Source organism: Brachyistius frenatus, unplaced genomic scaffold, assembly GCF_029030835.1.
Source record: "Brachyistius frenatus isolate BFR_SWC_R1_liver_20210118 unplaced genomic scaffold, ASM2903083v1 Contig_18, whole genome shotgun sequence".
Classification (NCBI taxonomy): Eukaryota; Metazoa; Chordata; class Actinopteri; family Embiotocidae; genus Brachyistius; species Brachyistius frenatus.
In genome coordinates, this window is record NW_027210617.1 from 979,684 (window position 1) to 995,546 (window position 15,863).

At 41.8% G+C, this 15,863-nt stretch overlaps 1 protein-coding gene across 33 annotated transcripts in view; it reads left to right on the top strand.

The window, feature by feature from the left end:
- Window positions 1-15,863, top strand: part of adgrl2a (adhesion G protein-coupled receptor L2a) — a 96,598-nt gene that overhangs the window by 60,572 nt on the left and 20,163 nt on the right. For 24 of the 33 annotated variants that reach the window (XM_069694707.1, XM_069694709.1, XM_069694710.1 and 21 more), the window contains 6 exons: window positions 9,971-10,267; window positions 10,909-11,012; window positions 11,738-11,923; window positions 12,569-12,607; window positions 14,569-14,752; window positions 15,434-15,556. In XM_069694707.1, coding sequence (XP_069550808.1) covers window positions 9,971-10,267; window positions 10,909-11,012; window positions 11,738-11,923; window positions 12,569-12,607; window positions 14,569-14,752; window positions 15,434-15,556 — 933 coding nt within the window. The remainder of the gene's footprint in view (window positions 1-9,970; window positions 10,268-10,908; window positions 11,013-11,737; window positions 11,924-12,568; window positions 12,608-14,568; window positions 14,753-15,433; window positions 15,557-15,863) is intronic. The other 9 variants (XM_069694713.1, XM_069694685.1, XM_069694712.1 and 6 more) reach the window with 1 other exon arrangement.

A 15,863-nucleotide genomic window follows, 5' to 3' on the forward strand; every position in this document is an offset into this window, starting at 1 on the left:
TTTAGTTAAATAATTGAATATGACAAGTAAATTTAGCGCACTCGAAGAATAAGCCACAGTCAAAATATCTTTTTTTTTTTTCTTTTTTTTTTAAACTTTCGTCATGCCCCCAAATTATTTCACACAATCACAGGAAGAAATAGGAAATTAGCTGATTTTAACCAGTGCCTTAAATTTGTTAAACATGTTTTTTCATGCCCCTATGTGTTTACAAACAGTAAACTGATTATGAAACAGCTGAGCAACAGCCTTTATTTTGCAGCACAGCTGATATAGACTCTTTAGAATAAGCTGTGTATAAACAGGGTGCACGCTCAATTGACTTATTCATTTTTTGAATGGACACTGATTACCAGTAGCAAAACCAGCGACTTTAAAAGGATATGCCCTGAAATAAGACTACATTCCTGTTATTTGTGTGCGTTGTGCCGGTGTGTATAAGAAACACACATAACAAGTGTGTTTATTCACACACTCAGGCCCCCCAAGCATCCAAAGAAGCCCACTTCCCCTCCTGTTGAGTATATTTAGAAACATGCAGTACCTGACATACTGTATTTGCTCCTTAGGGCTTCTGTATTCACACATCTTTATTTTAATGTCAACAAGGACTGTGCTCTCTCCCACTGACAAATGAGATGTGATCCTGGCCCTGCTGCTGACTAATATATGTTGAGTTACAGTCGATGAGTGCGAGGGAGAATGGTCCAGGATGATCATCAAAATGTCAATAAACTTGTCCTCCCACATGGCTGATGTTGACACATAAATGATGGCACTTTTTTTCTGCTTGTCACAGGACGCTCTCTCTCTGATACCTCGCTGCTCGTTTCGGTCCTTGCTTCACTAGACACTGAAATGACCTATCACAATGCTTTTGTGGTGTTAAAAGTTGATGGTATGCATTTTGATCAGTGCCAACAAAAAGCAGACTAAAAATGAAAAGAACATTTCAGCTTTGCTCGAACTCCAACTATCTCAAGCACATGTAATGGCTTAGCACACAAACACACAGCCCAGTTTGTAACGGAGCATAGCTAATTAACCCCTCGACACTTACCATCCTGAATATCATGAAAAATCTGCCACTGTATTTTGAATGCTATTGGCTCATTCTGAAACAAGCCTGACAAACTGCACATCAAACACTTCAAACAGACACCAATACCCACAGCAACAATACTCCAGGTTTGTACATAACTGTAAGTGTGCGTACATAGCAAAACAGTATTTTCAGTTATTTATAGGGGCACATACTTATCATATCACCATTTGCTGTACACTATTTTTGCCCTAAGCAAAATGCCTTCAAGTTTTCCCTCTTTTTCAGTAAAAAAAAAAAAAAAGAGGGGGAATGTTAAGAAGCCAAAAATGTAGAAGCAAGAAATGTGTTCATTTTTGGGCTTTTTTTCTTCAAAGGAAAAAAACAGATCTGCAGGTTTTTAATTTTCCTCTTTCAGATTTTTCTCCTTCAATTGAATTTCAAAGAATGCATACAGCTGTGCACTACTCTTCCTACTTCCTTTCTCCCTGTATCTCTCAAGTGCACAAACAACGGCGTCACTTGATTCGCTCTGTCATGGAATGCAGAACATCAAAGTGATGTTGAGACCCCGTGCTACAGACAGTTGGGTTCTTGTCAAGTCCTATAACATCGCTCATGTAGAGACGTGATCATCTCTTGTAGGATTATAGGGAAGTGGATGGGGTCACATCCAACAAGCAGCTCCACTGGAAGTAGACATAAAATGGGTCAGTAAGTCTCTCTCTTGGCTTTGACCAACAGCTCCATAATCCTTTGATTTAACTGCGGCTCCGTGCACATTTTCCTTCTTGCATATAGGAGCCCATAAAAAGACATTCTTTTGTCGCGTCTTGTCAGATGATTAAATTGATTTAAGTGAGGTATTCTCAGAGAAAACTCACAATGCACTCATTTCTATGGACAGTTCATTCAAGCCAAGCTCTGATATGTGGCCTCAAACCACTGAGTAAGCATCTTTATAGCTTATTTTTTACCAAAAAACAGTATGAACAAACAGACTCGATGGGACACAGGTGAGCTTTGGAAACATTTTATCTATCCCGTGTTGCTAAATCACCACTGTAAAAGCCCCCAGTGCTGCACTTAACACCCACACCAACCAAGACCTCCTCTTTAATTGTTCAAATGTCAATACATTTGCATACAGTTTCAATCTTTGCTGCAGCCTCAAATTTTACATTTGCGAGTGGGGATCGTAAGAAAGAAAATGACCCAATTTGTTTAAAATTATAAGGTGCGGTTCGATGTCGCGACTTGCCAATTAGCTCACAAAACTCTGCATGTGGTCACAACAATGTAGTTGTGTGTTGTGAAAAGTGCTTCACATTGCAAAAATGCTCAGCTGTTACAGATGCATGTGACTCATGTGCATTAGCAATCGCCCTAGAGAGCTTACCTCTTACAGTCTGATGAATATACATCTTTCTAATAAGCACCACCATGATTCATTCCTGTCTTCTGCGGCGCTTCCATAGAGGTCAACTTGTGCCTGGCAACATTTAGAGAGAAAACAAGGAGAGCCAGAAAGAGAGATGGATACTTTCAAAGTCCACATTAAGCTTTCACAGCTGTCCGCCGTGCTCAGGTAAAATGGCTTCTTTCTCCTACATGCTCACCAGTGGTAGGAGCAGGTATCAGGGTGTGTTAAAAATGGCCAATTTGTTTGTTTGCCTGAACAACAATCCTCCCTCTCCCCGGCCCCCTGTCAACTGCCCAAGTGGACACAGCGATGTGAAAGGAGAGGATATTGATGTGGAAAATCACCCTTTTTGGTTTTGTTTTCTTGTCCTCCTGTCATTCTCCATCCCATTCTCCCCTTCTCATTGTCACCTCCATCTTATTGTTTCTCTCTTTCATTATCTCTCGATTGCGTTCAGTTTTGCGGTTTCTGTCTGTCTTTCTCCTTTTACTCGCCCTCTTTGTCTTATATTTGTTTATGCTCTTTTTACCTGCAGACACCTATTTGTCTTCAAGTCCTCCTCCTCCTCCTCCGTGATTGCTCATGAGCAGAGCCTTACATCGGGATGTTTGCGTTTCTTTGCAAGCATGCATCTGTTTGATTTCCCTCCTGAAGTCCGGCGAAAGCCTCGGTCAGTCTGCTCAAATAATTCCTAGTGAGAGCAGTGCACACTAAATGACAGGATTTAAGTAAATCCTTAGCTCTGCCTCCGGGAAACTGTACACACGCAAAAGGAAAAAGATAATGAAGATGAAGATCAGGGATCACACGCTGTTCACTTTTTCATATCAGAAGTAATTGTTTTTTGGAACAGCTTTATGGGTAACAAAGTTTTCATTTAAGGGATTTGAAATGATGATTTGGGTTGTTTTTTTTAGCATGACCTTAATTTTCTCTTAGTTTAAATTTCATCTACTTTGAATTGATCCAGACGTCTTGACAAGTGGAGTGTCCTCAACCACCTATATGAGTGGAAGTCCTTCCCTGTTGACCTGATCTCCTGTTGGCTCCTGTCAGGATCACACTAACTCTGACTGACTGCTCAAGCAAAAGACTGCCAAGACCAGACCAAATCAAACACCTCTCTGTACAGTCTGCAGCAATATTTCAGAATCTGTGTAAAAATACCCCAAGGTGAGCTGAGGCCTGCATGCTTGTATCATAGTTGGGACAGCTTAAATCAGCAAGTTGCTTATTTTATTATTAACAATCCTTAAACCTCAGAATTTCTCGCTCACTGGTGTTTTGAACTGTGTAAGCTCAGAGGATATTTTACTAGTAAGGCACCATTGGGGTGTGTATCTTTAGTTAAAGGTCTCCTTCTTTACTATTGGACTATAAGACCACCCTATATGCCAGCTTCAATCCTTTATTTCCCCCCCATGTAGCTTTTTAAAAAACGTTTAGTTATTGTATTTACATCACGGCCGCTGGTCTCATTCTTGGTTACGATATCGGGGTGAATTTAACTGGGCTGATAAAAAGGAGAAATTCTGCTATGGGGATTTATAGTCTTGTTCACAGTGTCTCTGATTCTACGTTGTGGGATAATACCTAAACCCCCCAGTGTAGGGTGGCAATAAAAGCTATTCAGCACATGAGGTCAGTGGGTCACCTGTTCCCTCTGAAATCGGATCATGATCTTTTGCTGCTCCTTCAGTGCCAAACATCGTAAAGACATCCGGGCCAGTTGCTGCAAGATAAGGAAGACCGCCTTCACTTCTTATCCGAAAACACACCTCAACATATTGTTTTCTCACACCCCCAACCTGCTAGTTATCACTTGCTTTGCAACGTCTCACCCGCTGATGTTAAACTACTGTACACAGTGCGGCCAAATGATCTCCACTGACAGCTTACAAGTATGTGGGCAACAGCAAACCCGAGGTTATGATTTAGAGCGTCACAAAGAGTTGTTTTACATAAAAGGGGTGGGGGGGGGTGATTATGGTTACACTGAGTCCTATAGCCGAGGGGATCCACAGTCTCTTGTTTGATTACAGTCTTGACTGTGAGACAGGGCGTATTAAAAGAATTATTACTCAGACGTCACAATAGTCCCCCCATCACTAACTGACACACGCCTTTGAGGAGATTTATTTCACACAGGCCCGATTATTGTGTCTTTGGGAGTCTGTGTTTCTCTGCGCCGATGTGGGTTTACATGGGTTTGTGTGTTGCAGAACTTGTGCACACATGCTTGTGAATGTGTATCCGTTCACAAGTGTGTATGTCCACCCCAAAATAGACACCCTCCTGTGTGCAAGGCGTTACATGCCAGTCTGCTCAGCACACTTAGAGTTAATGCTTTAAATTTGAGGCACGTACAGTACAAAAAGCTGCAGGGAGGAGAAAAAAAAAAAAGAAGAAGCAGGCGTTAGTCTGGCAGCTGCTATGTTGCTTCTCTATACTTTGGTGTCATTTTGTGTATACGCACATGTGTTTATACGCATGTATAACAGGCTCGCCTGTGTCCTTATGAATCAATGCATCTGTTCTGTTGGAAATAGACATATTGGAGACAGCAGTAAATAACATAATCCAACTATTAGGTTTTGTTCCTTAAGACATGGATGTGTACAGTACACACCTCACAAGGACATGACTCGTGGGAAATTATATGAATTTTCACTCAGCTCTCTTCATATTTACTGCTGATACACAAGCAATCATACGCCGTGTTCCCCTCCATAGCGACAAATGCAGCGGAGAGCGAAAGACGTGTAATCCAATTTCCTTTGTGTATTATTGTTATTATTGGTAGATATCGAGATGCATCACAAACATGTTATAAATCATCACGCCATTTCATACTCAAGAGCAGCTCCATTTCCATATGAACTTAGATGCAAGGCTGCATCCAGAAATGATTGAGTGAAATGCTATGTTTGAAACGGAGGCATTTCAGCAGCATTAGCACAGAGAATTATTTCCACATTTTTTTCACAGTGCAACTCCTTATTTCAATTAACCTGTGCTCTGTGTCGAATGACATAAAAGCAGAGGGGGTATTCATTTATTTCCTATCCACCAGATTATCTTGGTGCCTTCACAAAGCCCAAACATGGCCCCCTTTTTGATGGCAGGAACAGACCTTGTATTGTTTGAGGTTTCATTGGCTTGTTAACTTTTGCTATTTCTTTTAGGATGTAATTACCACCAAGGGGAGATGTTTCAGTGTACAACAGACACAAGTCTTTTACCTTAACACAAAGTAAGTCTCCCACAAAAATGTGAAGAAAGAGGTAAACGTTTCTAAGCGGGCTCATTTCACATCAGCATGAGCTTCTTCTATGAGAGAGCAGGAGATACAGGAGGGGGTGAGTGAGATTTAGTAACTCGTTCAACTTTATATGGGGCAAATTAGCTAAAACAAGTGCTAACTGTGTGCTCTCTTACCATTTTCCCAGTACGCATAAGATAAACAGCACCTGATAACGGGTATGAAACATTATCCTGATGAACAACCATGCGGAGCCTACTGAAAGTGAGGCCATTAAACATAATATAAAAGATACACACGCTGTCGGTTTTCATTTGTCACCTCGGCATGAATACCCGAGTCCTGGTAAAGTCTAATCTGAGCTCTGTGAGTGTGTATGTCTGTGTGTGTTTGTGAGCGTGGGTGTTATGTGTGTGTGTGTGTGTGTGTGTGTGTGTGTGTGTGTGTGTGTGTGTGTGTGTGTGTGTGTGTGTGTGTGTGTGTGTGTGTGTGTGTGTGTGTGTGTGTGTGTGTGTGTGTGTGTGTGTGTTCCTGAGTGCTTACATGTATGCATATGCTCTGACAGCACTCGACAGGCATTGCTCCTCTCCTGGATTCCCTTCTCATTGTCTGTCATCAATCCCAGACCTGTAACCCCAGTGGTAATAACAGACCCACTGAGATACATTCAAGTGCAACAATGTGTGGGTGTTGAATCACACAAAAGAGGTTATGAATAAGTCTGTCCTGACTATTGGCAGTGCTTTGGAGAATATCATTCCATGCACTCACACTCTATGACAGCTAATTGAAGCCTCCCCTTGGGCTGAGTGCAGCAGAGACATAATAATCAAGGATCCTGTCCTGATTTCGCTATATAGCCCAAACGTGGGATTTGCTTCTTCTGTCATAATCAAAGGAATATTGCACAGGGAAAGTATTCAGTAGTGTCAGATGATGATTACCACAGCAGAAAACAGAAGTATCTGGTCCATGTTACGAATCAAAAGAAAGACATGGAGAAAGGCGTCTGCAGCACCAACCAACAGATCAATACCTATCCCTCAGTCTCTACTTATAAATGTATCCACTTAGACATCTTTGTGAAGAAGTGACTACCTGAGAGGAGTGTCCATTTTAATACTTGTGGGTTAATTCCGCCTAGCTTTCATTGGATTGAATTAGACCAAGCCATGGCATAAAGGTAATAAGATTATTGTGTTGCTGGCAGGATTACGGGCCGACACGCTATGTACACAGGAACAGCAGTGGTCAAAGAGGCGGCATTGTTTATGCACGGATCTCTCTGGGAAGTATAGCCTACATTCACATTAGCCTTTGTTTGACACAGGAAAGAGGATTAGTTTGCATCATAAACATGACATGAACCTGCCCCCCCCCCCCCCCCCACCCCCACCCGCAACAGGATTATTTTAGCCCTTTCATATAATATGGCCTCATATTATTACTCATTAATGAATCTCTTTAAAGTACAGCTGCATTTATATGATGGTGCACACTCAGAATATAGCAATATCTAGCAATACCAGCACAGCTTGTTTTGTTTTGTTTTGTTTTTTTTTCTCATGCAATGCAGACATTTTCAAATCCACCACACAGCTCTTCTCCAAAGCCATGCAATTTGCAATGGGGGAATTCCTGTCAAATGAAAAGCTTCTGGTGGGTCAAACCCATCAGTTATTAATTGAGTTTTACTTACATTATCTCACCAGTTTCTCCATTGATAGCAGGTGGCAACAAAATATGAAAAAAAAAAAAAAAAAAAAATTCCAAAGAGATTTAATTGTACATGTTGTAACTGGAGCATTGAGATCAACTTCCCAGCCAGCTATGACAAGCAACCCTGTTGAACGAGGGATGTTGACAAGATACAGTTGTTAGCTGACATGCTAAAGGAATGTGTTTGGATTACACAGATGCCTCTGTGATTTATTGGCTGTAGTCGTGAGCCCTTTATCTTAAATCATGCTGCTTTACAGCGATTCATTTTCATTTGATTTCTGTCTGGATTCGAAACCCACCCACCCACCCATGGAGACCGGGATGTTATCGTTATCATCTTTCATACTTTGGAAATGAGACACTTTTAAAGGGCCCCACAGTTTCTTGGGAACGTTGTGGAAGTCCGCCAAGCAACTTGGAGCCCAGATGTTTAAAAATAAACAATCCTAATAATTTATACACTTTGTGAACACACTTTCATTTCAACAGTACATGCTGTAGTGTGTATACTTAACCAGAAATTTGCATCGCTACATCTTTTTGGTGACAATTGCTTTCACCTCTGAGTCTTCTCAGTGAGTCATGAAAAAACAAGGGTTATAGCAATGAAAGGGTATTGGTGCAGAATAGAGACAGGCATTTCTCCCAGCCAGCTAAATGCTAGTGCTGAAAGGACACTAAGCACAGGTTGTCTCTCAACCGCTGTGACAAGCTGTGCAGCCGAGAATTTCACTGTGTTGAGTAAAAGGATACAGGTAGGGGAGGAGGGAGAGAAGAGGAGGAGGAGGCTGAGGTGAAGCCAGCCAGTCAAATCTGCCTTCAGCTCAGTGTCAAGACAGCCAGTCAGCTGTGTACACCTTCGTGCTTGTGTGTGTGTGTGTGCGTTCTTAGTTCTCTCGCCCCCAACAGGAGGGAGCACACAGAGTCATCTCCTCTGGTAAATAGAGCCTAATTCACCACAGGTAGCAGCCAGCCTCAAAGGCGATTTCCCTTCAGCTCAACTGTGCTGAAGCCTCTCATCCACACCGTGGGGCCCATGGTGATAGTAGCAGTGGTGTGTGTTGGGTAGGGTTGGGGGTTGCTATCAGCCAGACCCATTATCCAATGGAGGCAATAGATATGGAGGTGTTGCTGCCTGGAGTCTGGCTGCCTCTCCTCCAATCCACCGGAAGACAGAAACTGTCTTCTCCTTCTCCAGTGTGGCCCCATTGTTTCTGAATTTTCCTGTCATCATCCTCTAAGTGTGCCCATATTTTCCACCATCCCCCTCCACTGTCTTTGTTTCCCGTTTCCTGCGTCTACCCCTCACTCCCTCCTCTCTTTGACTTTCTGTTTCCTTCTCTCTCTTTCTGGTCCATGTTTTCACTACTGGTTGTAGCGCTAAGAACGACTGCTCAAGTCAAGCAGTGTAACAGCACCTCTTCACATTCTCTGCATGCTCTACAGGCAGCCTAATGGAGGAAATCAAAGTACTCAAATGCGATTAGATTCAGTATGCACATTGCATTCCAATCAGAGCTCCTTTGATTGATATAGCTTATCCTTTTGAATTCAGCCAACAAATATTTTTTTGAGATTGGTTATGCTTTGTTTTTGCACTTGGTGGTGTGGAGGAGATTTATATCAAACAGTTAGTGTTTATCAACATTTCATCTATGCAACTCCCTTATGTTCGACTTTTATGAAATGTAATTATAGTGTTACTTATACTCCTCTTGTGAATCACATGAAAAATGTCTTCATAGTTTTCCCTCAGTGGCTCATGTTAAATGTAAGGACTGCACTATTTTCTCTTTTCCCAGGTCTGAAATTTATTGTTTTTGCCTGGGGCATTGCATGAATTACTGCACACCTGCTTTATCAGCGTATGAGTTGTATAGGGAGAAACAACTGTGGCTACACATACTGGTTCTGTGTTGCTCCAGTGAAATTTAATCAGCCATGCCACAAAATCTCCCAGGCAAGAATGATTGCCAGGCAGAGGATGTTACTGTAATTATTGTCTTGTTCGCTTCAGACTGAGTGCCTTGGATAAGCCATAGTCAACGAGAAAGCAAATACGCTTGTTGCACAAAGCACTTAGCAGCAATTTACACAACAGGGTACTTGGATTTATAAGCATTACAGTGTTGAACATGTTGAGGGAAAAAAAAAAGTGGAATGTTACTTACAGGGGGCACTGCTAAGGTTTTGTGGTACATGACAACATCTGCCCAGCAGAAGGTCAAGCTTTGAAAACCTGCCAGTGTTCTTAGGAAGTACTTGATATACTTCACATTATGCCCACCAGGGGTGCCACACTAATGAACTGACCTCAAACTGCAACCACTATCATTTGGTTAGTATTTTTCATTCACCGCGCTGCAACGTGTTTCCATAAGACTGACAAATATGTGTCCCAGTGAGAATCAAACCTCATAAGTCATGGAAGTGTTTGTTGTTTCCCTTCTGGACTGCAAACATCACAAAACAATGCTCCACTCAAACATAATACCTCTTTACTCTGTGTCTCTCTCTGCAGCACCACCACTGTCAGAAGTCACCACGTCCCTTCAGCCTCAGAGAACTACAACCACCACTACAACAACCACAGTGCACTGGGGTGTGGCCAATACCACCACCACAACAGGGCCCAAGGAGGGCAGCAGGGGAGCGGCCAAGCCACCTCCTGTGATTCCACAGACTACCTCCCCTCCACCCCTGGAGTCCTTCCCTTTACCTGAGCGCTTCTGCAAGGCCACTGAGAAAAGAGACATAACGTGGCCTCAGACCCAGAGGGGCATGCTGGTGGAGCGACCTTGTCCAAAGGGAACACGAGGTAAACAGAGCTCGCTTTCACCTCAGGGCCGTGTGCATGCTGTGTTCTGTATGACCTCCAGCACGTGGAGTTTGTTAGATCTGTCTGATACTTTTGAATACAGGGATCTTTTTCTTTTTTTTTTTTTTTTTTAAATCCATATGGGGCATCAGTTTAAGTAGGTGTTTTAGGGAATCAAGGATGATTTTAGCTGTCATTCAGTGTCGAAACATGATTAAGCAATCTGTAACGGCAGAGGAGCGGGCTCCGTTGTTTCTCCCGGAGCTTGCGTGCAGACGTGCATTCCTCATTTGATTGTGTGTGAAATTGTGTTAGTACTCTCAGAGTTCATCAGACAGGGTGCTAATCAGGGAAAAAAACTGCACTTTTGTACCGAAAAAGACATCAGTTGATGAAAATATGTTCAGTAAATTCTTCACAACGTTCCTACAAAGCGAAAAAAAATCCGACAACTGTCTGAGCTGATGTTTCTATGTGCATGCACTTCTTCTATGTTATATAAATGATGAACTTGCTCGTGTGCATTTTCCTCCTTTGATCTCTATTCGTGTCCTTTGTTTTCCTGTGAACTCCTTTTTGGGAAACTCAATTTAATTTGACTTGATTTAACTTGACTATTCTCTTCTTGTTTTCCCTGTTAGGCACAGCGTCTTATTTATGTGTCCTTTCCACTGGGGACTGGCACCCGAAGGGCCCTGATCTCAGCAACTGTACCTCCCACTGGGTCAACCAAGTAGCCCAGAAGGTTTGTATGAGCTGTGCCTGACTGTTTTCCTCCTAATTCGAATGTGTGTCTCGAAAACATTGAAAGGGGGTGGACAAAGTCATGGAAAGACATACTTGTGAGGGACTTAAATAAGATTGCAGCAAATCTGGGTCAGATTATCTTGAAAGCAGCATTTCTCTGCTCTGACAGAGCAGGACTGATGTGTCCTGTGTGTTTTCAGAGGACAACTGAAAAGACTGCAAGCATCTGTATTCAAATTACAGGTACATCAGTCAACTGCAAAATTATATTTAAAGGAAAATTATGACACAAACTACATAAAAGTGAAAACCAGAAATATGTATGAAAGGCATATGCTGCATACAGGAGCAGAATACTAATGCTATTACAAAATGATTAATGTGACCCAACTTTGTAGAGGTGGTTATCATTTTCTTCAGGTTGAATAACTTTGATAAGAAATGGTAATATTTTCTACTGTCTGTATAATGTGTGCCATAGTTCTAACAGCTGATATTGCAAAGAGGTCTATTTGGGTTATTTTCTGTTACTTCCCACATAGTAAAACACTGCTACCACAGCACTGTCTCCTGCGTGCCGAAAACATTAGACCTCCTTCTCATAAGAGGGATTTCAAGGACTCATTCAAGTGTGATTTGACGTTAGAAACAGGGCTGTAAAGATCCCCGCAAGTCTGTCGTCTTGTATTCTCGTGAACATTATTCACTCTCTTCCCCCCGCAGATCCGCAGCGGTGAAAATGCAGCTAACTTGGCCAACGAGTTAGCCAAGCACACCAAAGGCCCCATCTTTGCCGGGGATGTCAGCTCCTCGGTGCGCCTGATGGAGCAGCTGGTGGACATCCTGGATGCACAGCTGCAGGAGCTCAGACCCAGCGAGAAGGATTCGGCAGGACGGAGTTTCAATAAGGTAGCCACATCCACCAAAAAAGAAAACGAACATCAACAACAACAAAAAAAACGCACCATATAAAGGAACATATTAACTCCATTTTCTCATCAATTTGCTGTTGTTTAATAGAGAGTTTACAGTCAGAGTTTACTAACAAGTTAATAGTTGTTTTTTGTTTATAAAATTGCAGAATTTCATTTTCTCCCTCAAATTAAGTCAGTAGTCTGCCTTTCTGTCTCATTCATTTTCAAGTTCAGGCAGGCAGGAAGACAGACAAAACCAAAACAGAAAAGCAGTTATAATATTTTAAACTCTGACAAAAGGCAGACATTTGACAGTAGTTGTAGATTTATTGTGATGGCGTCAATATGGCTGTACTAATCGTAATATATGTGTCAGGTGAGTGTAAACAGAAAATAGAGCATGTCATGATTATAAGCCAGAGAGCTGTTACTCTTAGACCTGCAGGTAAACATGTCAGTGGCACTCGAGACTCACCGGTATCACACCAGGCGATGGAGAGTGGCTCATTCTGTCATGAATTAGTTAGTTCTCGGACGTGCCTTGTTTCTACAGATCCTTTACTCAAACTCATGAACTTGTGCAAATTACATGTCTCAATTTTGTATCTGTTCTTTTTTTTTTCTTTTCTAATAAAAAAAGCTTCAAAAACGAGAAAGGACATGCAGGGCATACATGAAGGTACTGAAGCAATGCTTCTGCCCACTCTGCTTGCTGCTGTCCCCTCTATTCCTGTACTACTGTATATGCCCTCGCCCAAGTTCAGCAGCATGTACCCTCTGCACTGTCATGTACTCCCTCCTCCCTGTGCTTCCTGCTTTTTTGAGTAATTGCTTTACACACAGCCACAATCGTACTCAAAGTGCTTTCTAAGTCACAGAGAAGTCATCTCCATTCACCGAGGTGGCTTCTTTTCGTCAATGTGTATGTCTGTGTGTTTTTTTTCTCCCCTCTATGCGTTGACAGCTATGGTGTATTTTTGTTATTCATTTCGTTTTTTCCCCTATTGTATGTTTATTGTGTTTACTCGAGGTTGCACGCCTGGATGCAAAGCACCACAATTCAAGCAAACATCCTGTACTTACATCCATCTCATTATTCATTTAAGGAGTCACTGCTCTGTTACAGGTTTTTGCTCTTTCTTATGGGAGCGCACTTCACTATACAATGAATTCACTTGTTCACATGTGATTTATTAAAACCTTTTTTTTTATTATTTCCAAGGACCATCACCTGGCCTTTTACTGCTTGTTAAGTAAAACTGATGGCCTTTGTTTCACAAGGACACAGGTTTTAGGTCATTTGTTTCATAAATTAAAAGTGCAACTCTAGCTCTATCTGGTTAATAGGGTTAATGCAGGTCAAACTACTGTATATTTTTTCGTTGTTTTTTTTTCCTCAAATGCTGTCACGGGCCTCAGTTCAAACATCACAGTGTTTTGGCTGTATATATCCCTCCACCATTAGGGACACCAATGTCCTCCACCTGCCACCAAAGTCACCCCCCTTTAAATCCAGACCTCTCCTTCGGGACAGTATTAAAATGGATCCAGCTAATTAGCCAGTCAACGGCCGTGCGCTCATGTAGGAAGCACGGAAAAGAAAAATAACACATGTATGTAAACCACTCCCCAAGTCACATCATCCTTTTGTTTTCTAATGTCACAATATGTGGATCTGAACTCTGAGATAGTGGCAGTGTTAGAGGGGTTGTGTCGATGGAAATTACAACATTTATTTGACTAATGACAGTGCGAGAGGATCTGGGACAGGGATCGTTGACTCAGCAGTATCTGACATCTGCCATGCTTGACGCAATATCACATTAGCTTTCCCCCACCCTCTCCGCCAGCCGTCGCCAACATTGATTACCCGATTAGACACATTGATTTGATTATTTCCCGAAGAAAACTCGGCATTGTCTGGATCCTGCGCCCAATTTATCTTTCGTCCCTCCTGAGCTTTTAGGTGACAAAAACTGTGAGGCTGGAAAATCTTTGCATTCAGGAAACAGTTAATCTAAACAGTTTAATATGTTGTACACATCTCAGGGCGACTGAAAGATTTATTGTAAAGTATTTGAAAATGTTAAAGAACAGGAAAGTTGCTACATGCTGTACGCTGAACTTTGTAATTAGAGAGTTTTAATTGAGATCAGCTTTTGGTGCTTTGACTTCCATCAGGCCATCTCTTAATATCCTGTTATCGGACAGACCTAATAGGCTCAATAGCGTGACCCTAAGTGTCTGCCTTGATGTAGCGTCCTTGAAAATGAAACTCAATCCCCACCATCAATGATGCGACTGCTCATCTCTCTCAGCAGCTCCTCCTTCATGGTCAATACAGTTTAAAAATTCTGTCTTTATTATTCAGTAAATGTCTCTAATTAATTGTGCCTGTCATGTATACAATTAAGGAATTCATGTCCTTTTAGTTTTATAATTTTTTTTCTCATGTTCATTTTAATTCCTACAGATGTGATGCTTCGGCACTGCATTTCATTCATTCATTCATTTCAGTGTCTGCATGTCACTGCTAATGCCTGCAAACAAACTCCTTTTTTTCGGAGGTACTCAAGTGTCTCTTTTTCTTTTTTTGTTTGTTTCTTTGTGCGTTTGTTTTGGTTGTCTACTTTGACACAGGCCATTGTGGACACGGTAGATAACCTTTTGCGACCGGAGGCGCTGAAGTCCTGGCAGGACATGAACAGCACTGAGCAAACTCACGCAGCCACCATGTTACTGGATACTCTGGAGGAAGGGGCCTTCGTCCTTGCTGACAACCTCATGGAACCTGCTATTGTCAAAGTTCCTGCAGATAATATAAGTGAGTAAAGCAGAGTTTGTGGTGAGCGAAAGGCAAGCGTTCATGATTGATGCTAGCTCAGTTAATTTGATTACGTTCAGCTCATTGAAAGAGTAACCCTGTGATAGGAAAACAAGGCCGCCTCATAAAAAAGGACTTTGTTTTCATAATAAGCGTTTAAACCTCAGGGGAATAGGAAAACAACGCATATTAGGTTTAACGAGTCGCTTACTGACAAAGTGATGAATATCAGACAATTAAATAGACTGGATTCTCTGATTGCGCACGCTTACTTTATAAATGTATGCGTCTAGACCTTGTAACTCTATACATTAATGTGAACATTAGCCTGCTGTGGAGTCAGAAAACGCACATTGTTTATCCTCTGCTTTCCCTCATTTTTTTTTCCAGCTGATAGACCACATAAGGAGGACTTTTTGTTGGTTGTTTTTTTCAACACTGTTTTATTCACATTATGCAGAGCCTCACTTTGTGATTGATGTTTTTATTTTGTATCCTACTGTCACTAAGATTTAGTGTTTAAACTGTAACTGTGTGGAAGAATGTCATGAACAAAGCTCCAACTTAAAAAATGTCACTCCCTTTTATTTTTGTGCATCCAAGTCAAATACTCTGCAATGACCGATATCCTTTCCTCATCTTTCTTTACCAACCCATCCTCTGCCTCTCTGCACCTGGCAGTCCTGGATGTGTACGTCCTCAGCACTGATGGCCAGGTCCAGGATTTTAAATTTCCACAATCCAGCAAGGGCGGGATCTCAATCCAGCTATCAGCCAATACTGTCAAGCTGAACAGTCGGAATGGTAAGCTAAAAAAAAAAAAAAAAGAGAGAGAAACTTGGTCAAATTAAATCTGAGACAATCAAAGGGATAATTCAGTGTGTAACATACTGTAAAACGTTTTCGCATCATGTGTTCCTGTTCTTGTTGTTTTATTGAAATGTGAAGTGTATGTGTGTGTGTTGGGGGGGAGATGGGGAACTGTAGAAGCACAAGAGAGCAGTTCATCTCAAAAAGCCCCTAAGCCCTATGATTCAACTGAAAAATAAGAGGCCACTTGTAAAAGCTTTCAGACATGATCTCTCACTTATCTTTCTCTCATTCATTCAGG